General features: G+C 46.2%; 9 protein-coding genes across 9 annotated transcripts; 3 read left to right on the top strand and 6 right to left on the bottom strand.

The window, feature by feature from the left end:
- Window positions 1-473: 473 nt before the first annotated feature.
- GL218_02746 (uncharacterized protein) lies at window positions 474-1,054 on the bottom strand (the record flags this gene model as incomplete). The annotated part of the gene is made up of 2 exons (XM_033579280.1): window positions 474-842; window positions 899-1,054. 2 exons carry the CDS (start codon window positions 1,052-1,054, stop codon window positions 474-476), a joined length of 525 nt encoding a protein of 174 aa, XP_033439567.1.
- A 1,307-nt stretch (window positions 1,055-2,361) lies between these two features.
- GL218_02745 (Ubiquitin-conjugating enzyme E2 1) lies at window positions 2,362-3,223 on the bottom strand (the record flags this gene model as incomplete). Its single annotated transcript, XM_033579279.1, has 3 exons — window positions 2,362-2,536; window positions 2,599-2,870; window positions 2,960-3,223. 3 exons carry the CDS (start codon window positions 3,221-3,223, stop codon window positions 2,362-2,364), a joined length of 711 nt encoding a protein of 236 aa, XP_033439563.1.
- A 914-nt stretch (window positions 3,224-4,137) lies between these two features.
- Window positions 4,138-5,920, top strand: GL218_02744 (Elongator complex protein 3; the record flags this gene model as incomplete). Its single annotated transcript, XM_033579278.1, has 2 exons — window positions 4,138-4,429; window positions 4,494-5,920. The coding sequence occupies 2 exons, from the start codon at window positions 4,138-4,140 to the stop codon at window positions 5,918-5,920; spliced, it is 1,719 nt and encodes a 572-aa protein (XP_033439564.1).
- Window positions 5,921-6,441: 521 nt separating this feature from the next.
- On the bottom strand, window positions 6,442-8,559 carry GL218_02743 (Vacuolar basic amino acid transporter 5; the record flags this gene model as incomplete). The annotated part of the gene is made up of 7 exons (XM_033579277.1): window positions 6,442-6,973; window positions 7,050-7,350; window positions 7,440-7,768; window positions 7,833-8,116; window positions 8,173-8,272; window positions 8,330-8,355; window positions 8,422-8,559. The coding sequence occupies 7 exons, from the start codon at window positions 8,557-8,559 to the stop codon at window positions 6,442-6,444; spliced, it is 1,710 nt and encodes a 569-aa protein (XP_033439570.1).
- Window positions 8,560-10,163: 1,604 nt separating this feature from the next.
- Window positions 10,164-11,501, bottom strand: GL218_02742 (putative succinyl-CoA ligase [ADP-forming] subunit alpha, mitochondrial; the record flags this gene model as incomplete). The annotated part of the gene is made up of 5 exons (XM_033579276.1): window positions 10,164-10,753; window positions 10,808-10,896; window positions 10,966-11,092; window positions 11,175-11,203; window positions 11,335-11,501. The coding sequence occupies 5 exons, from the start codon at window positions 11,499-11,501 to the stop codon at window positions 10,164-10,166; spliced, it is 1,002 nt and encodes a 333-aa protein (XP_033439571.1).
- Window positions 11,502-12,221: 720 nt separating this feature from the next.
- Window positions 12,222-13,873, top strand: GL218_02741 (26S protease regulatory subunit 4 like protein; the record flags this gene model as incomplete). Its single annotated transcript, XM_033579275.1, has 4 exons — window positions 12,222-12,224; window positions 12,290-12,352; window positions 12,502-13,311; window positions 13,367-13,873. 4 exons carry the CDS (start codon window positions 12,222-12,224, stop codon window positions 13,871-13,873), a joined length of 1,383 nt encoding a protein of 460 aa, XP_033439568.1.
- Window positions 13,874-14,585: 712 nt separating this feature from the next.
- On the top strand, window positions 14,586-16,223 carry GL218_02740 (uncharacterized protein; the record flags this gene model as incomplete). Its single annotated transcript, XM_033579274.1, has 2 exons — window positions 14,586-15,330; window positions 15,406-16,223. 2 exons carry the CDS (start codon window positions 14,586-14,588, stop codon window positions 16,221-16,223), a joined length of 1,563 nt encoding a protein of 520 aa, XP_033439569.1.
- A 305-nt stretch (window positions 16,224-16,528) lies between these two features.
- On the bottom strand, window positions 16,529-17,979 carry GL218_02739 (uncharacterized protein; the record flags this gene model as incomplete). The annotated part of the gene is made up of 2 exons (XM_033579273.1): window positions 16,529-17,051; window positions 17,111-17,979. The coding sequence occupies 2 exons, from the start codon at window positions 17,977-17,979 to the stop codon at window positions 16,529-16,531; spliced, it is 1,392 nt and encodes a 463-aa protein (XP_033438546.1).
- Window positions 17,980-18,373: 394 nt separating this feature from the next.
- GL218_02738 (uncharacterized protein) lies at window positions 18,374-19,891 on the bottom strand (the record flags this gene model as incomplete). The annotated part of the gene is made up of 5 exons (XM_033579272.1): window positions 18,374-19,067; window positions 19,134-19,258; window positions 19,325-19,397; window positions 19,464-19,611; window positions 19,681-19,891. 5 exons carry the CDS (start codon window positions 19,889-19,891, stop codon window positions 18,374-18,376), a joined length of 1,251 nt encoding a protein of 416 aa, XP_033438545.1.
- Window positions 19,892-19,997: the final 106 nt, after the last annotated feature.

The following is a 19,997-nucleotide window of genomic DNA, read 5'->3' as shown; positions in this document are numbered from 1 at the left end:
GAGTTGTCAAGGTTCCGTCGTCGTAAAATATGTATAATTCCTCCAACTTTTAAGATACCTAAGTGGCAAAATACTGCGATGATAAAGTGGTATTTGGTGCATTGCTGTGAGCCACGATCGAGATATCCTAGACAAGTGAACTACTTTCGCCGACAAGACCCAGTTAGGCCGTAATGTATACCGATAATATTGTATTTTAATACCGATGGTTACGTGTGTTAGAAACAGGTCCATCCCAACAATCCTCGACCAGTCACCAGCCGTTTCCTTTTCATATTGCCACGGGTATCTGTACCAAAACCAAACGCCAACGCAAACGCACATAACAATGATTTATCAATCGTTGTTGATACAAGGTGTAATCGGCCTATGCAATTCTAGACCCAGAATTTGAGTTTAAGCAGTGCCATGGTGCCCTGGTGTATCATAAACCAGCCAACCTCCATCGCCATCCATATAACCTCGCCGGCAATCTATTCCTTGACCTCGACCACCTCGGCCTTGATGTCCAAGTCAACGCCAGTATCGTTCTTCCGATCGAATATAATCTTTTTCTCGCCGCTGTCGTGTGCCACTATTCTGCCATGCCCATCAACGCTGAACGGTAGCCTATTGTAGGCCCAGCGGCCAGCGAAGAAGGTGGCGGCCGCCCATGCCCATAGTAGTAGAGCGATGGTGAAGGTAAGGCAGAGAGTCGGCACAAGAAAGAGCGTGGCGACACCGATCCAAAAGAGCGAGAACAGGACGGCGGAGATCAAAGAGACAGCGATAGTTGTCGCGGCAAAGCCTGCAAAGAGGAGCAGAGGAGCGAGGCAGAGGGTGAATTGAAAGGCGACGAAAGACTGAAGGGGGTCAACTTCATCATTTATAAGTTAGTAGGTTCCTAGATGAAGCTTACGAATAGAATAGGCTTCTCGGTTGAGAAATCGTAAATCCAGTCGTAGGCCTTCTGTCGTGTAGGCGGGCTCACGACTCGATCGACATGATGTTGGCCATAGGCGAGCAATTCGTTGGCCCTAGCCTTAGCGCTGGAGGAGACGTCGTCGACTGCCATTGTGGAAGAGCTGTGGGCAATAAAGGGTGGACAATAGATAGTGTTTGGCTACGAAGGGCGATGACTAGAAGATTACACGAATTGGATTGGAAGATGAAAAGTAAGAGACTTGTGATGGTGAATTCAAGGGATTGGAAAGTTAGGTAACGATGGATTTGATGGTTAGATAACTTGTTTAATAGAGATAACTTATTGCGATTGCGTCTTTGGGAACATAGCATAGAAGACCAGATAATGGGGAGAAAATAAGACAGTAGAGAAAAGATCAAGAGACCAGGAGATCAGGGGATCAATGTCGAAGATATTAAGATTGAGCCATAGGATGGATAAGAGGTAGGTACCTTCCAGGAAGATATGTAGATGTACTTAAGAGAAATGTTTAAATTTTTCAAATGTTAACTATTACATGTAAGTCGCACTACCTACGTGATGGCGCGTGAAAGTACGCAAATATTAAAATGTAGAAGTAACTACTGATAGGTAGTGATGAAGTAAGAGTATATCTAGGTAAGGTAAAGAATGACGTTGTAGGTGATTATTTCTATATTTCTAAGGTTTAGGTATTTCTAAAGTTAGCTTTAATAGGTAGCTCTGGTTAGCTAAAAGTAGCGGGAAACCTTAGCTCGGAAGTTCGGATCATAGGCTGATCGTAGGCGGATCGTACCCACTAACACTTCTAGAATTACTTAAGATAGAACCTTACCCGTACAGCCCACCATCTTGGTTGCGCTTTGCGGGCCGTTCCTCGACATCCAAATCACCTTCAGATACTACATACCTATTATCTTTATATTCTATGACTTCCGAATTCGAATTCTGGAGTTTCAGCCAAAGTGTCGTGTCAAGCTCTTAGTGGTGGTTACATTTGTCCCTACTGGATTAGAGATGGTAGAAGAAATCACCCAACTAACTACCCCAACGACGAGAACGAAATGTTCATACAATAGGTATGCTTACAGTCGCAAAAAATAAAAGGAACTAACACACTAGAGACAAAGAGAGTATAATTAAAACATATAAACACAGCCTTGAGGTAGTTATAGCTAAAGGAATAATTTAATTCATGTAATTTGATTCATGCAAGCGTAGCGCACCCTAACCGAGAACCCCCGACGCCTAATTCCTTATGCAAGTCTGTGAAGACATTTCTGACTACTGAGTACACCTAATTTAACCCTGTTCTGTTGCTAATACTCGAGAATCGTATGCGGGTTAACATATGGCGCCTCAAATAGAGAGATGGGCCAGTATATGATAACGGTAAAGTGAGATTTGGGCATGTGTGTCGTCGAACCGTCTTGTTGCACCTAAGGTTCTCCTAACAATCGAGCTGTGATATCACCCATGTATGCTTCCTCCAGCTCATAATCTTGACCGTCAAGTCTGTCGATACCAACAAATTGGAAAGCCTCTACAACTCGCTCGATATCAAACCCCATGCTGACGAATCTATCAATGAGATCTTTGTTGTAGCCCTGGTATCTACACAACCGGTTAGCTAATTAGTTGTTACAATGTCTATCGTATATTTCCTAGGATCGTACCTGCTATCGTCGACCTGCTGTGGCGCCATGGTGGGCCGCGGCTGCACGTATTGGTATTTGGGATTTGGAGGGGCACGGGCGTGGCGTACAGCCCAGTCATGAGCCTTATTATTGAAAGCTTCTCTGTCGTTTATCATCATCTTGGCTACTTCAGCGTCTTGCGGGTCTTTGGGTTCAGGGCTTTCGAAGAGGCCTTGCAAAGATAAAAGGGTGGACTTTATAGTGAGAACGGGAGACCAGGCGGAACTTATAGTGTCTAAACAGATAGCACCCTGCGCGTTCAATTTATTAGCAAAACCAGCCCTTTGATAGACACAGAGAATACCGCTATACGTCTAAATAAATGTTCAAGAAAACCTACAGTTTGACTGCTAATATTTGGATGCCAGACTTTGGTATCGAACTTCATAACAGGAGGGCGAAAGGGATATTCGTTGGGGATTTTGACGTCCACGATAAACCTCCCACCCTCGTAAGGGGTGCCTGGAGGACCAGGTATCCGAGCCTTGAGGTGCGTGAAGTCATCGTCACCGTCGGCAGGCATAGCAGTGATACCGGATAAATCCGCGTCGGCCTTTATATCGGAGAGCTCTTTAGCTACCCTACGCATCCTACTTGTTGCCATTTTTGCCTAGTCCCCGGTGTCGCTGAGTTGAGGGTATTGGATAGATAGAAAATAAAAGGAATCGCGCTCCAGCGGCTATCGGCTGAGAATATGGTGTGGTAAACTTGTCGTCAAAGTAGCTAAAAAGCTGATAGGGATACGGACGCAAGAGTTATGTAAAAAGAAGAATAATGAGGAATGGGCTAGAAGCAAGCCAAGAGAACGCTTTGCTCTATTTACTATTGAAAACAAAATATAAATGCCTATTGGATATAAGACAGTGCAGGCTGCAAGTGAAATAAAAAGGTTGCAGAACCTGACAGTCCCGACTGTGACAGCTCAGAAGGCATGAGACTTTCAATGTTCATGGAAAAGTTGAAAATGGGAAGAGACGAGTTGGAGACAAAACTGATAAGTTACCAAAAGTGACGGCGAGTTACGAAGAGGAGTTGCAAGGTACATGTAAACGTACATGTATGCAGAACCCCGCGACCCCCCGGTCGCGACTGCTTTTCGCCTAGGTAACCTTTGAGGTCATACTATGTACATGTACAGTCCTGTACTTGATATTGTCAATAACTTATGCATATATCAAGTATTTCTTTTAGTATTGCTAGACCGTCAGGTGCATGGCGGGGTTACACATGCATACATATAATCCGTATGTACCCACAAGCACGGATCTAGAGTCATTGCATTGAATTTCATTGGATAAAATATAATTTCAGATTTCTAACCCCACCATCGATACTTTTTACTATTACTCGTTTCATACGTATTTACATCCTTCTTTCTATTTAACGTACCTACGGAATAAATATTTCTATCATACTTTATTTTATTCTACCTATGTGGCCACCCTACTACATAGGTACTCAATATACTGCCAGCAGTTTATCTACCTAGGTACGGAATCATCACATGCAAACTCCAACATGGCGACAACTACGATAACAGCGACCGTCCGGAAGAAGGATGCCAACCTCCCGCCCGAGAACGAGCGATTCTTGCGCTGCTGCGCTGATATTGCCAACGCCCTTATCGAAGACCATGAGGCTTATAAAGATCCCAAGAATCCTAAGCGAGATATAAACCTCAATAGCTTGCGCTCCAAATTCTCTAGAAAACACAAAATCGCCAGCATGCCCCCGCTCACTGCCATCATCGCCGCCGTCCCCGAACACTACAAGAAATATATCTTACCAAAACTGATCGCAAAACCTATTCGTATGCCGCTATTATATTAAAAATTTAAGAAATGATATTTCAATTCCTGCTAACTGATATCTAGGCACTTCTTCCGGAATTGCCGTTGTAGCTGTTATGTGTAAGCCGCATAGATGCCCTCACATCGCCTACACTGGCAATATTTGCGTCTACTGCCCAGGTGGACCCGACTCCGACTTCGAATATAGCACCCAGTCCTACACGGGATATGAACCTACGTCCATGCGCGCTATTCGCGCTCGATATGACCCTTTCGAACAAGCTCGTGGCCGTGTCGACCAGCTGAAGTCCCTCGGGCACTCGGTTGACAAAGTCGAGTATATTATAATGGGTGGTACATTTATGTCATTGCCTGTGCCGTACCGAGAAGAGTTTATTTCCCAGTTGCATAATGCTCTAAGCGGTTATCAAACGACGAACGTAGACGAGGCGGTTGAGGCTGGTGAGATGAGCAATGTCAAATGCGTCGGTATTACCATCGAGACTCGACCGGATTACTGTTTGCAGCCACACCTAACGGATATGCTCCGCTACGGATGTACGCGCCTAGAGGTCGGGGTTCAATCATTGTATGAGGATGTCGCACGAGATACCAACAGAGGGCACACCGTGGCAGCGGTTGCGGAAACGTTCTGTCTTGCTAAAGACGCCGGGTTTAAAGTTGTCTCGCATATGATGCCCGACTTACCGAATGTGGGCATGGAGCGCGATTTAGATCAGTTTAGAGAATATTTCGAAAATCCAGCATTCCGGACCGATGGCTTAAAGATCTATCCGACGCTAGTTATTCGTGGTACGGGGCTTTACGAGTTATGGCGCACAGGCCGTTACCAGAATTATACGCCTAACGATTTAATCGACATTGTTGCTAGAATCCTAGCATTGGTGCCGCCATGGACTAGAATTTATCGAGTTCAGAGGGACATTCCGATGCCGCTGGTCACCTCAGGTGTTGAAAATGGAAATCTCCGAGAATTAGCACTTGCTCGGATGAAGGATTTCGGTACAACGTGCCGCGATGTAAGAACCCGCGAGGTCGGGATTAACGAAGTCAAGCACAAGATCCGGCCGAATCAGATCGAACTCATTCGTCGGGATTATACAGCCAATGGTGGGTGGGAGACCTTCCTAGCCTATGAGGACCCCAAGCAAGATATCTTAGTCGCATTGCTTCGTTTGCGTAAATGCACCGAAAAGTACACCTACCGTGATGAATTGACTGGTCAGCAAACTAGTCTCGTCAGGGAGCTTCACGTATACGGTACTGCCGTTCCGGTACACGCTAGAGATCCCAAAAAGTTCCAACATCAAGGCTTCGGTACCCTCCTGATGGAAGAGGCGGAACGCATCGCGCGTGATGAGCACGGAAGCGACAAGATCAGCGTTATCAGTGGTGTCGGAGTGAGAAGCTATTATAGAAAGCTTGGGTACTGGTTGGACGGGCCCTACATGAGCAAATGGCTTGATGGTCGTCCGCAAAAGCAGTCTTGAACATAAGCGCGGAACGAATATAACGGTACGCTATTTGCGAGGCCTTGGAAACAAGAGTACGGAAGAAGCTCATAAATTGCTTGTCATAAAGCCCGTTAGCCTCTACCTGATATGCAACCATCAAAAAGCCAGAGTAGCCTCGTCGCAGCCTCTTTACACTCAGATGTATCAAGTATCCATTAAGACACTAAAAATGGATGTAAAAGTTGGAAATAGGCATCTTGGTTGTTCATTAAGTCCGAACATACAATACGTTCCAATTAGCAACGACAGTTCTACATGTAAAAGCTTCAAGGGCGTGGTCACCAGAAGCCATATGAGAGAAACCATACCAAACCTTCCAGCATGCAGCACTTGAAGCTATCTTTTTGGAGAATCTAACTAAACCACTAATCTAAAGCCGAGTCTTTGTCCTGATTATTACTGAGAGAGTTACCATTTCCACACTCTAATATTTCGTGTTCAAAGTTCCTGCCCGTTATTTGGTAGATTCTAGGGAGTATACGAGCTGGCCTTCATGTTTAAACATGCTCTACGGTAGCCTCTACCTCTTCCGTCATCAAATCCTTCACGCCTTTCAATAGAGCTACAGCCACGATAGCTAGCACGACAAATGGGATCACGCTGGCCCACGCCAGTCGGTACGCATGAGCATATTGCCACCTGCTAGCATCAATGGCTGCAGCCCAGACCGCAGGTGTTGCCGTGTCAACTCCTAACCCTATCTGCCCGGCGGCCAGCGCTTCGAGCAAAGCTGGTACACTTTCCATGGCAAGACCTGCATCTACAGCTGCGCTCCCAACACCTGCTGCGTAATGGCTAGCGAGTTGGCCATTTATAATAGCGTTTAGAACAGCGGACCCGAAGGCGCCGCCAATGGCGCGTGCAGAAAAAGCGAGGCCCGTCGCCGTCGATAAGAAAGAATGAGGTGCCGTGAACTGGATACAGGCTACGAGGAGCGTCAGGGGTCCTGCTTGACCAATGCCAGCAAGCACATTGAAGCCGAGTTGCGCAGAGCTCCACGAAGGCTGGATAGTAGCATAACAGATAGTTCTATTTCACGTGTGATTATCAGTCCGCTGTCTTATTGCCTTGGTAGCTCAGAAAATACGATATGAGTTTAACTTACACGATGAGAAATATTGTAAAAGTAACGAGGAGGGGCGCTTGTAAGTCCTTGAATCTAGTAGCATACCACGTAATAGGCACAGAGGCAAACAAAACAGGGAGCTGGTAGCTGAGTTGTCGGACCGAGATTCGCCAGGCATCATTTTCGAACCCCAGGTTAAGCGCGATCTGAGGCACGACGGAGTTCACGGCGCTGTAAAAGATCCAGCCTTCAACTGCGAAGGCGAATATTGAGTAAACGAAGTTGGCATTCTTCCGAAAGAAGACGTGAGCAACCAGGCCATCAGATCGTCCTCTCCATTCTAGTATCGTTAGCTAATTCATTATAAATTATCAATTGGTCCCGTCACATGTTATATCGTCGGAGACTAGAGACTAACTGCCTACTTACCGTACAGGGCAAAGCTAACTAGCAGCACCAGACCCAAGCTGACTGGGACTGCGACGTGAGGGTTTGACCAAGCGTAGGCTCCTCCGGCCCAATCAAGTCCGAGTAACATAAGTGTTGCGCTGCCGACAAATAGTACAGACCCAATAGGATCGCAAGCCCATATATAGTCCCGTAACGACATCTTAGGATGTTGGATATGTTTCGGTGGCCAGTAGAGACAGAAGAGCCCTAGTGCGGTAATGCCGTGAAAGGCGGCTTGCATCCAGAATATGTATCTCCAGCCGCCAGCATCAACATTAGTTACCGCGCCAGCACCAAGTGAACCGATCCTATCATCATTTACTTAGTCTTGCAAAAGACGATATAAAGGCAGCAGGACTGATGAATGCTTACAATCCACCTACGGCACCTCCGACAAAAGCGAAGCCATTAGCGAGAGGGCGAAACTTCAAGGGCAGTATCTCGGAAGGGATTGCCTGTACGACAGATATCGTAGCTAACGTGGTCCCAATGAGAATGCCGCCGCCGATAAGCATGCTCATTGACGTTGCCTTAGCAGACACAACGGCACCCACGAACGCAATGAGTGGCGGCACTGTCGCGAGGAATTTCCTATCTAACACATCTGATAAACGGCCAACTATAGGCGATAGTACGGATTGCATGAGCAGTGGTCCCTAGAGTCTCTTAGTTATACCCACGTTATTAGGAGAATGCAACAGTGGATAGGTACCTGGATAACCCAGCCGGCTATCGAAGCGTCCCCCAGATCGCGGGCTATGAACGCAATGACCGAGCCCGCTGCCACTACCACAAACACTTGGGCCATGATGCTGCTCGGTGTAATTAGCGAGAGGGTCACAGATGAGCGAATATGCCATCGAACTTACGCGAAGCAAGTTATAAATACCACTAGCTACAAATTTAAGTAAATTGTCAACACACATAGTTCAATATAACGGAAATTCAGTATGATTCATACCCATGATCTCCAGCTCAGATGAATATTATTAGATTCATGGTTTACTCCTTGGTCGATCGGGACTACCTCAAGTTCTTCGTGCATCCCCGACTTCTGATCCTCCAAAGCTGCGGCTTGCTTTTCCGCGTCCGTAGGCATAGTCATAGTCATAAACGAAATAGGGCTCTAGAAGGAGAGAAACCAGCGTGCTCAAATAATCAATAATAAAGCATTGATGTTTCAATGCTTCCTTTTTATAAGGTATGTCATAAGAATCACTCGAATAGCAATGCTCATTCTTATCTAGGTAGGTATTATGATTAATATATATACTATTAACACACCGCAGACTATTCACGTCCTGCAGGCATAGGTAATATTGACTCCATTAATCTATTCTGCATTTGTAGAAGGCCAGGCATTTATGCCCCAAATCCTGGCATAGTACGCCAACCAACCCTGACGATCGTCCAACCATTTTAGAGGATCAATGCGGAGACCCCAGATTCTACGCGGCAGTTATAATGCTTTCATGGACAGCTGGGATACTATGCGGGGTTGCATCTAGAACTTTGGGGCTCTCTCCGTATTGATACCAATAACCTCGGCGTAGAGCCAATGGTATTTCGTAGATTGCTAGGGGAAAGGTTGGGGAAAGCTTGTAATGTTATTCAATCACGGTCTTAATATTACACGAGCTGAGCTTTATCTTTTTAGATACACGTACCTCGGGTAGGTTGTATACAAATTCGGCAAATTTCTTAAAACTTACTTCAACTTGCCTACTTGCTCTTCCTAAGCGATAAATGAGAGAGCGTACCTCTGAACACTAGGAAGCGGCGGGTTTTATCTAGGAAATCGACAGTCTATGGCTCTCTGATATAAGGGGTTAACATGGCACTAGAATAAAAAGCACATCCTAAAAGTTAAAAAGCCGAGTTAATTCATGCTGAGTCGAATAATATAGACAGGTATATATGAGCATGCAGCTGGATATGTAAGTTAAATATGAAGTATGCTCTAGTCATTAGCCACTATAGCATTTATGTTCCATTGAGCAAGCATATTTCGTACATCTATAAGTGAGATATCCCTCGTATCTTTCCATCCTCAAATATGAGCTCTACTTCCAGACTTATTTTGAAAGAGGAAACGTAAATAGACGTCAATGTACTAAATCTGTTTATAAGTTTCTACGTCCCCTTCTCTTGTAAATAGGAGTAGAGTTAAACTTGTTCCAATGTGCCTAAGATATTGAACGGATTACTAGGTCAATTTCCGAGTGCACATGAGATTAGTTCTCATACTTGTCTTAATTATTTTAAAATCATTTTCGTAAACATACCCAAGTCTCATAGTTGCTCGTTTATTCATTCCCTTAATTTTTATAAATATTCGTAATAGTTTCACTTTACTTTCGCCGGTATGCAATGAGACAACCAGGCATAAAATACTCAGGGGTATTGAGGCTTCATGATATATATAAGTATGATAGGGGGACAGACACAACAAAGATACAATGCATTATTCGCCATCCGCCCCTCCGTCTATCAGAGTTAAGTAAAACACACCCAGGATGTTCTCCTGGCGATAAATGCAGTCCAGCTTACCAACCGCCACACATGCTTCGATATCTACCCCCCCATTCGGGAACAGTATTTAATACCCCTGGACTTTGGCGATCCACAACACATGAGGCTCGTCGAGGCCTATACCGTATCTAATGACCCGCCCTTTCTACATTTATGTATGAGACAAGCTTCTTATAAAAGATCCCGCTTAACGAAAGCCTCCCTCATTGCGCGCCCTAAGGCGGCAGGAGAGCGTTCTACTACTACACCAGCTGCCTCTAGAGCTTTGATCTTAGAGTCTGCTCCGCCCTTACCACCTGATACAATGGCACCGGCGTGACCCATTCGTCGTCCCGGAGGGGCGCTGATACCGGCGATGAAGCTAACAACGGGCTTACCACCGTTGACGGTATTGTTCGCCTTGAGGAAATCTGCGGCATCCTCTTCGGCTGAACCACCAATTTCTCCAATCATAATGATACCATCTGTCTCCTCATCCTTCAGGAAGACTTTGAGGCAGTCGATGAAGTTCGTCCCGCTGAAGGGATCACCACCAATACCAACAACGAGAGATTGACCAAGGCCAGCTTGGGTGGTCTGGTTGACAGCCTCGTAAGTCAAGGTACCGGAGCGGGAGACGATACCGATACGACCACGCTTGTGGATAAAGCCGGGCATGATGCCGATTTTGCACTGGCCTGGAGCAATGATACCAGGGCAGTTGGGGCCGACGAGACGAGTCTTGGACTGCGACTTGAGGATATCGGTGATGCGGACCATGTCTAGAAGTCTGTTAGAAAAGGTAAAAGCTTCGAGGCTATATGGCTTTGACATACCATGCTGGGGGATACCCTCGGTGATACAAACGACGAGAGGTATTTCGGCAGAGACAGCCTCTTCGATACCAGCAGCAGCTAGAGGAGGACTGGATACGAACAGTGATTAGCAACTCTTATTTGAATGTCGTATTTCATACCAATAACCTAATACTTACGGCACAAATATGGCAGTGGCGGTTGCGCCAGTCTCCTTCACGGCCTCGCCAACATTGGCGAAGACAGGAAGACCAAGATGTTCCTGACCGGCTTTCTTGGGGTTTGTTCCTCCAACAACCCTAGTCCCTATCCGTAGGTTTCTATTAGATATGTATTCCTCACCTCGTTGAAATTTATCGCGGAAAGGGGGCGCAAAGGATGTAGTTACCATATTCGATAGCTTGCTGGGCATGGAAGCTGTTGGAATCCGAATATCAGCATGAGCTTTTTTTTTTTCTATTGCAATATGTGATATGGCATATTGATGAGATCGAGACGATATAGTCTTCGACGAGCGGCCAACTTCAAAAAGGGCAGAGAGCGCTTACGTTCCCTGCTTTCCAGTAAAGCCTTGGAATATAACTTTGGTGTCTCCATTAATGCGCAGGTTCTCGATCGTCTGGGAATAAGGGGAGGTCGTAGAACTATAGGCTCGTCGGGAAACCTGGCGCAAGATGGCAGCGCCTGGCCGCAGATGTCTCGAGAAAGCTTGCATCCTGCAGCAATTGACCTATAGGAAACTGTAGAGAAGTTTCCGATAGATAAAGAGCTCGAGTGTACGAATATAGGTTAGGTACGTTTAAAAGGTAGTGAAAGGTAGAAAGTTAGTAGTAAAGAGTTATTTTAGACGATGAATAAGAAAAAAAAAAGGTTCAAGCTTCAACGTCTATCAAAAGCTAAATTGCAACCCGTTGTAATGCCGCAGTTCTTTCCAAATCGACACTGACCCAGTAACTGCACATGCACTGGCCACATGCACCTTTTTGCTTTGCCTAGGTTATGTACATAGGTACTTAGGTACATATATATCTTGATCTTATCTATACTTATCTTATCTATGTACCTACTTGAATTACTTAAGCTGGCCAAAGCTTCTTATCTTGGCATGCACGCGTTTCCTCTTTGGTGCCTGATTTCTAAACTGACGCTCCTGCGCTCTAGGTACTAAAGTACATACATACAAGTAGGTAAATTAGCGTCAGCGAAGCTTTCGTTTACCACTTGCCATCGAAACCCACTCAACAACTTAAACGTCAACTTTACCTTTACTACTTCATTCTCTATCCAGCACTTAGTATCACCACTACAAGCGAATTTAACCATCATCAGCCTTTCGCTTTGTGGCCGTTGGTTTTGTCCATCTAGAATTCATCAGTGCCCATAACAGGGCGCTTTGAATATTACTTTGACCCGCACGGGGCAGTAACTTGTCAAGATGGTCAGTTTAATATTACCGCCGCTACTCATATATCTTCCCTTTACTGACACTGCGCACGCACTTAGGGTCAAAACCAATCCGGAATGGGTGGTGCCGGCCAGGATGGAAAGGATGATAAGGATAAGAAGGTACGTTGATAGAAATCTCATACATCATAACAAGAACAGCATCGCCATCATCAGATTAACAGCAGCGTCATTGTTATCAGCAGCGAAGCTTCGTTTTCAAACTATTAATGATTTTTAATTCATATTTCTAACTCGCATGTCTTCAACAGAAGGAGAAGCCAAAGTACGAACCTCCACCCCGCCCAACCACTCGTATCGGACGTAAGAAGAGAAAGGCTGCTGGTACTTCTGCGGCTGCCAAACTCCCCGCCGTCTATCCGACCAGTCGATGCAAGCTTCGTCTACTCCGAATGCAACGTATCCATGACCACCTGTTACTCGAAGAAGAGTTCGTCGAGAATCAAGAGCGTCTAAGAAAAGCTAAGGCCGCTAAAGACAACACTGGTCCTGCTCCTGATCTTGACGCTCCCGACCGCATGGCCGATGAACGTGGTCGGGTTGACGACATGCGTGGAAGCCCGATGGGTGTCGGTACCCTCGAGGAGATGATTGATGATGACCACGCTATAGTCTCTAGCACCACCGGTCCTGAGTATTATGTCAGCATCATGAGTTTCGTTGACAAGGACCTACTAGAGCCCGGTGCCTCTGTGTTATTACATCACAAGAGCGTCTCTATCGTCGGCGTGCTTACGGATGACACGGACCCGGCCGTTAATGTCATGAAACTTGACAAGGCACCAACCGAGTCCTATGCCGATATTGGTGGATTGGAACAGCAGATTCAAGAAGTGAGGGAGTCGGTTGAACTACCACTTCTTCATCCAGAGTTATACGAGGAGATGGGTATTAAGCCTCCGAAAGGTGTCATACTTTACGGTGCCCCTGGAACCGGCAAGACGCTGTTGGCAAAGGCCGTGGCGAACCAGACTTCTGCCACTTTCTTACGTATCGTCGGAAGCGAGCTGATCCAGAAGTATCTCGGTGATGGGCCGCGACTCGTGCGACAGCTTTTCCAAGTATGATAATAGCCGTACCGATCCTCAAGATAGTGTTATGCTAATATTTTAATAGGTTGCTGCGGAAAACGCCCCTTCTATTGTTTTTATTGATGAAATCGATGCCATTGGCACGAAGCGTTATGATTCAACATCAGGTGGTGAGCGTGAAGTTCAGCGAACTATGCTGGAACTACTTAACCAACTGGATGGTTTCGACGACCGTGGTGACGTCAAGGTTATTATGGCAACCAACAAGATCGAAACTCTCGACCCTGCCCTGATCCGACCCGGCCGAATTGACCGAAAAATCCTCTTCGAGAATCCAGACCAGAACACGAAGCGCAAGATTTTCAATCTTCATACGAGCAAGATGAGCCTAAACGAAGATGTCGACCTGGATGAGTTCATTAGTCAGAAAGATGATCTATCCGGGGCGGATATCAAGGCTATATGCTCTGAAGCCGGCCTGATGGCTTTACGTGAACGTCGTATGCGTGTGCAGATGGCGGATTTTAGGGCCGCAAGAGAGAGAGTCCTTCGTACTAAACAAGAGGGAGAACCTGAAGGCCTATACTTGTAGTCCATTTACGTGTATTGTAGAGTTACGAAGAAGAGAGTGAGCTACGGCAAATGCGCGTTGTCAGCGCTGTAGCGGTTAATATATGATAATAGGAGACCCTACAGTTATTACGAATATTACTCGTACTTTATTTCGAGTGCCTTTACGATTGGTGCTTTCTAACTTAGCTCTACTTGTATTCTTATATTATCTACCTTTTTGAGACTACTCAAGGTATGTAGCTGTTACCTCAGCTTTGACAAATGTACCTTTAGTGCCTAACATCATGATCTAACTAAATACAGGTAAACGCGTAGGTAAATACCATTGGTTATAGCCCCTATGTTACCTTGAGAGGTACCTTGCCATCTGCGCCTAGCTTCGAATGTGGCGATGACATCAGATATCGTTCAGGTCTTCTTGTTCCCCCTCCAGCACGAATATAACATATTTTCGTACGAGGTATTCATTATTCCTAAGGGCTGACACCCAATTAAATGCTAGTTAAGCCTACAACTAAGCCACTATTATATACGCGTATTCTTAAATCAAGTGACGACAATCTTGTCCATGTCGCGGCCTGCGCTTTATTCTTATATTTTTATTCACATGTAATTGACCTCGTCTCCCTTTTATACAACTCATTACAACAACTCCATACTTGACTTTGCTCCAGCATTATATTCTTTACCCGATTACACACTAACTAGTTGTACCTCGTTTTAACTCTACGATGAGCGCACATCCAAGCCATTCACCTATTCCAGGTGATAATCCTAATTACTACGCCGAACTAAGCGGGAATGATCCTCAGCCAGTTCCATCCCAGCCTGGTACGACTCAGCAAGGACAACACAATCCCCCTTCAGGTCCTCCGCCTTCTTCTAGCACCGACCCGACTTACTACCCACCACCGCCGCCTGGTCCTCCTCCAGCTACTCAACATCATGATCATTATCCGCCGCCTCCAGGTCCTCCACCTTCAAATTTAGACCAACCGTACTACCCGCCTCCGCCACCGGGTCCCCCTCCGAACCAGGTCTATACACCATCAGAGGAGAACCCAAGCTACCCTCCGCCGAGCTATGCGGAAATCGAAACCGTACCCGGGGTTGTAGTGACTGATGAAAAGCCACCAGTCCTTCCACCACGCCCCATCTCATCGCAAGGAGAGCAATCAGCGCCACATTTTCCTCCACCTCCTACCGAGGCTTCACTCCCTCACATAGCTACAAGTCTTCATCCCGACCAACAGCACCAGCACCCGCAGCATCAGCAACAACCATCTACAACAAACACGGATACTCCTTCTTCTTCTACGTCAAAACCGGGCTTCGGGCGTAAGCTATATGAATGGGGTATGAAGGTCGGTACCCCTATCAATAAACTAACGAACAAGCTTGGTTCTGAAGCCTTCATGCCCACGAGCATGGATAAAGAATGCGATAAAGCGGCACGCATTCTCAAGAGTTTTTGCAGTACGTTTCCCCGCGCGCTATTCAAATTTCATTCCCCTATTTAATAATCAAAGCGAATCTAATATATGTCTTCAGAAGACGGCTTTTATACCACCGCATCCGCACCAACGCAAGGTACCTCATCGTCAGGCCCAAGCAGCAAGCCCAAAGTACTAGTAAAGATCCCGCAGTCTGTAATCGCCAACGCGAAGGGGCTGGCGATCTTTACCACTTTCCGGACCGGGTTTCATATCTCAGGGGCAGGGGGTGCAGGGCTCGTCGTGGCCAGACTGCCGGACGGTAGCTGGTCACCGCCAGCCGGATTTCTTGTGCATACGATAGGTGCGGGGATTGTTGCTGGGCTTGATATATACGATTGCGTGTGTGTACTCAACACTCCCGCCGCCGTCGAAGCTTTTACCAAAGCGCGCTTCAGCTTGGGTGGCGAGGTCGCCGTCGCGGCGGGGCCCGTGGGCGTGGGGACAAGCGTCGAGGCCGCAGTAGGAAAGGGGGTTAAACCAGTATGGAGCTATATGAAGTCGCGGGGCATTTACGGCGGCGTGCAGGTTGACGGGACGGTGATTTTACAGCGGCCTGATGCGAATGCAGCCTTTTACGGGACGGGCCAGATCAGCGTGGATAAGATTCTAAAGGGTGAGGTCGGAAACAGTAGTCAGAGTGGGAAGAACAACAATGATAATATTGTGATGTGGCCCGAGGGCGGAAGGCAACTAATGGAGGTGCTAAAGGCGGCTGAGGGCAAGCGTGCCGATGAGGGTATCATGAACAAGCTTGGTAACCAGCCTACCCCTGGAGATCTCGCCCCTACACCTACACCCTCGCCGGGTCCCGAACAGCAGCATTTCTCTCAGAGGACGGATGCCGATGCGGCAGAAAAGCTAAGATTCGCCTAAGCTATTATTTCATGATTTTAATATCCGTTCTGTTATGATAAAATCTAGTTAGAAGGGATATGATTCTAAGTTGGAGATAGATAAGTTGAGCGGCAAATTATCGTAATTATTCAAATACGAATATTGTTTACCTTAAGTACTTGAAATATTTAAGGTATCATTGCTCTTAGTTAACTATTCAACCCCTTTCCTTGATTTTTAGGGTGAGAGAGAGAGAGAGAGAGAGAATCAACACTGCCTAGTAGATAACAACTAACTCCAAGTATGGCTGACTCTTAAGCATGCATCAAGATGCCCCCGATGAACTATAATCGCGATACTTGTGCTCGCTGGATAGCTTTCGCAAATCTCTGAATTGCTTCAATCAATACCGTTTCTTCATTCCATGCCCAGCATAGCCTAGTGCCTAGGTTGAAAGTTGACTGGGCCCTCTTGAGACTTTCGGGATCTCCTTTGACGGCGAAAATCTCTCCTGATGCAATAGTTAGGCCGAACTCCTCACGACCAATGCGGATGATTTCGGTCGCTGATGGGAATTGATTCCCGTTTGGAAAATCTATGTAAAGAAAGAATCCTCCCAACAGTATAGTTGGCACACGCTTACCCTCGCCGTCTATAGCAAATGTTTCGTATGGCTTCCCCGTTGATATCCTTATTCCGAGTGGACATAGGTAAGTTCTAATAGCTTCCACAAGGGCGTTATATCTTCTTCGATATGTCGGGATCAAAGTATTCTGTATATGATGTTCTAAAACCCCAGAAACTAACATGTCGTCGATTAAGAAGGAAGTGTACTGCGCTTGACAACCGCCGGACATAGTAGCCCCGCTAGAAGCTAGGTTGTCAAAACTATCTCTCCTAATTGCTTGAGAGATCCGTAGACTTACACTGTAGATAGCCCCTGTATAAAGTTCGGCATCGCCTCACACCAACCTACCCGAAGTCCGGGAGCAGCCAGCTTCGAGAAAGATCCGTTACTTACAGTATTCCCCCATTCGCTCGATCCAGCCATCTGCCGATCGACATCCACTAACCTCGGGGGAAATTCTAGGCCTCCATGTGAAATACTGTCATCCGCTGGCCAGGCAAGAAAGTCATAGACATCATCTGCAATCAGGAGAATATCATACTGGCGTGCTAATTCGACCAGTGCCGTACGATGATGCATTGACATTGTTTTCCCGCTGGGATTTGATAGTGTTGGAACCACGTATAAGATATATTTGAAAAGTTTCCCATACCCCTGAGAGGAAATTTTGGTGCGAGGTACGCCAGTATTCAAGACATCATCAGTCTTGCTGTCCTCTTCCAACCGATGTCGTAAATACTCTAGGTCAATACCTTCATCATCTTCGGGGACACCTCGCATTTTCTGACCAAAGCCTGCATCTAGAAACGTCTGGACGGCAAGGAAGTAAGTAGGTTCTACAAGAAATATGCGACGCGTATATGACGGGTCCGTAAACTTCTGCAGAATTCCCGCAAGTGCTCCAGAGGCGCCGTTGGTAATGATGATACGATCTTGGGTGATATGGCCAGATATGGGACAGTATTTCTGACTGAGCCAATCCCCAATATGTTCACGAATACTATCCTCGCCATGATCAGGGCCGTATGTCAACGCCAAGTCTGATTTCTGGGGCTGCGACAGGATTATTTGAGATGCTGCTGCCAGCTTGTCTGCTGCTTGTAAATTCGGGGTTGGTCGACCAATTAATAGGTTAATCGACTTCATTTTTGATTCTTCGGGTGTCATAGATAGGCCAAGATCATGAGTAATGGGTGTGGCTCTGAGAAGATGGGGCAACTTAAGCCACAAGAGTTTATAGGTCTAGGTTTAGGTATTTATCATTTGTTCCACAAGCACTGCATCTCCGAGAGACGGAGGTCGAATTTAAACTAACTTAGTTGAGTTAATAGGTTAGGTACCTCCCAGGTAGGTAGGCTGGGTTATGAAAGGAGTTTCATCATATTACCAAAACTTGGATCCGTCGTGCGATAATAAGAGGAAACCAATATAACAGGTACACAAAAACAAAAGCTGATATATAGGTGGTAAAATAATGTCGAGGGCTAGAGAACATACTAAATAATAATTTACCCCCGTAATTTAGGTACCTATGCATACAGAATTCCAGACTTAAATATTCTTAAACCATGTTGACTTGAAGGACTGCGCCCGCTTCTTGAATTCTCCTCCAAAAGTCCTCGCCGAGGAAAACTGGTGTGAGACAACCCCCAGAAAACTGGCCTGCTAGACTTCTAGTGTAGAGTAATGATGCAGCTGCCTGCGCTAGGAAGAGGGCAGTGATGTGATAACCGCCTGAGGGATATGAGAAGCTTGCATATGCACGAGGCGCATTACCGCTATTCGTGTCCGCAATAGCTATAGCCTCGAATTTCACTCTCGACGAGCGCTCTTTTTCGACATCAGGTCCTTCACCAGGTTTCGGGAAGATCAATCTCAAGATATGCCTCGTGGGCCCAAACTTTAGGGCAACCCTCACAAGGATAAATGTCAGAATGCGTAATATTCCATCTGCTGCGGAAGAAACTTTGATGTACTCATTGTACCGAAAGTTTGGTCCGTACCCTTGGTCTGTATCTTGTAATAGAGCCCATGTCCTGTGCACTAATGCCCGGTTCTCTACGGCACCAAATGATGACGCCGACAGCAAGCCGAGGGTTGGGTCCTTACGCATGCCGAAAAAACTGGCGGGCGTAGAAGTCTGTGGTCTCTTAATGGGTGACAGCACCCATGGTTGTTTTGCTTCCGTGACAACTTGAGGGTCATAAGTGCTCTCAGCTAATAATGAACTAGCCGAGCCACCGCTAACAACAGCCCTAAACAGAGAGAGAAGGTCAATAACTATGAGAGATTACACGGAAAGGTTAGGATTTAATACTCACTCGAACTCTGCTGCGGAAAAAACCAATTCCTTCGTTTTCAAGGAGGTCTTCTGCGCCAACTCCCGCGCTGCAGCCCAGGTGAGAAGATCTTGCGGCCCGGAAAATACCCCACAGAGGTGAATTAACTATCACCAATACTAGTAAGCCAAGGCCTTACTTCAGATGAGCCGTATTCAAGATTAGGTGCTTACGGCAATGCTAGCATTTACGGCTGCATCGTGATATTTGTCGATAAGCGTACGCAACAGTGGTATATCTCCAGCCCTGTATAACGTTAGAAATTGCCAACGCTAAATGGGTTAGAAACCTAACGTAGAGCAGCAGACTTACACGTCAATATAATCCGTACCGTTCTCGATACAAGACTTTGCAACGACTTCTCCAACCTGCCAGTATAAGACTACGCTAATACAGACTTTACTATTCTTAACAACGGAACCGAGTTGACTGGAATCGTCAAATGTAACTACCTCGATCTCTATATAATCATTCTTAGTTAATTCGGTATGATGGGTGTAGCTAAGCGAAGTCGTAAGTGGCTGCTTACCTGGTTGTACGCGCTCTGGGTCCAGGTCTTTGAGCTTGTTAGAGAGACCTTCTAGCTTAGACTTTGAACGACCAGCAATAGCCCATTTCAGATCAACGGGAAGATGACGAACAATGTACTCGGCTGTCAACAACCCGGTGTACCCAGTAGCTCCAAGTAGGAGGATATCATATTTTCGAGATCTTCTCCGTTCTTCGACTACCTTATTCATGATGTTGATGTTAAACGAATATAAAGCTCCATACACAGCACAGCCATCTTTGGGCAATATGGAAGTTCACGACTTTAATATACTCCATCTCTCTATCACGATTCCG

Source organism: Daldinia childiae, assembly GCF_008694065.1.
Source record: "Daldinia childiae strain JS-1345 chromosome Unknown Scaffold2, whole genome shotgun sequence".
Classification (NCBI taxonomy): domain Eukaryota; kingdom Fungi; phylum Ascomycota; class Sordariomycetes; order Xylariales; family Hypoxylaceae; genus Daldinia; species Daldinia childiae.
This window is presented reverse-complemented; position numbering and strand designations above follow the sequence as displayed.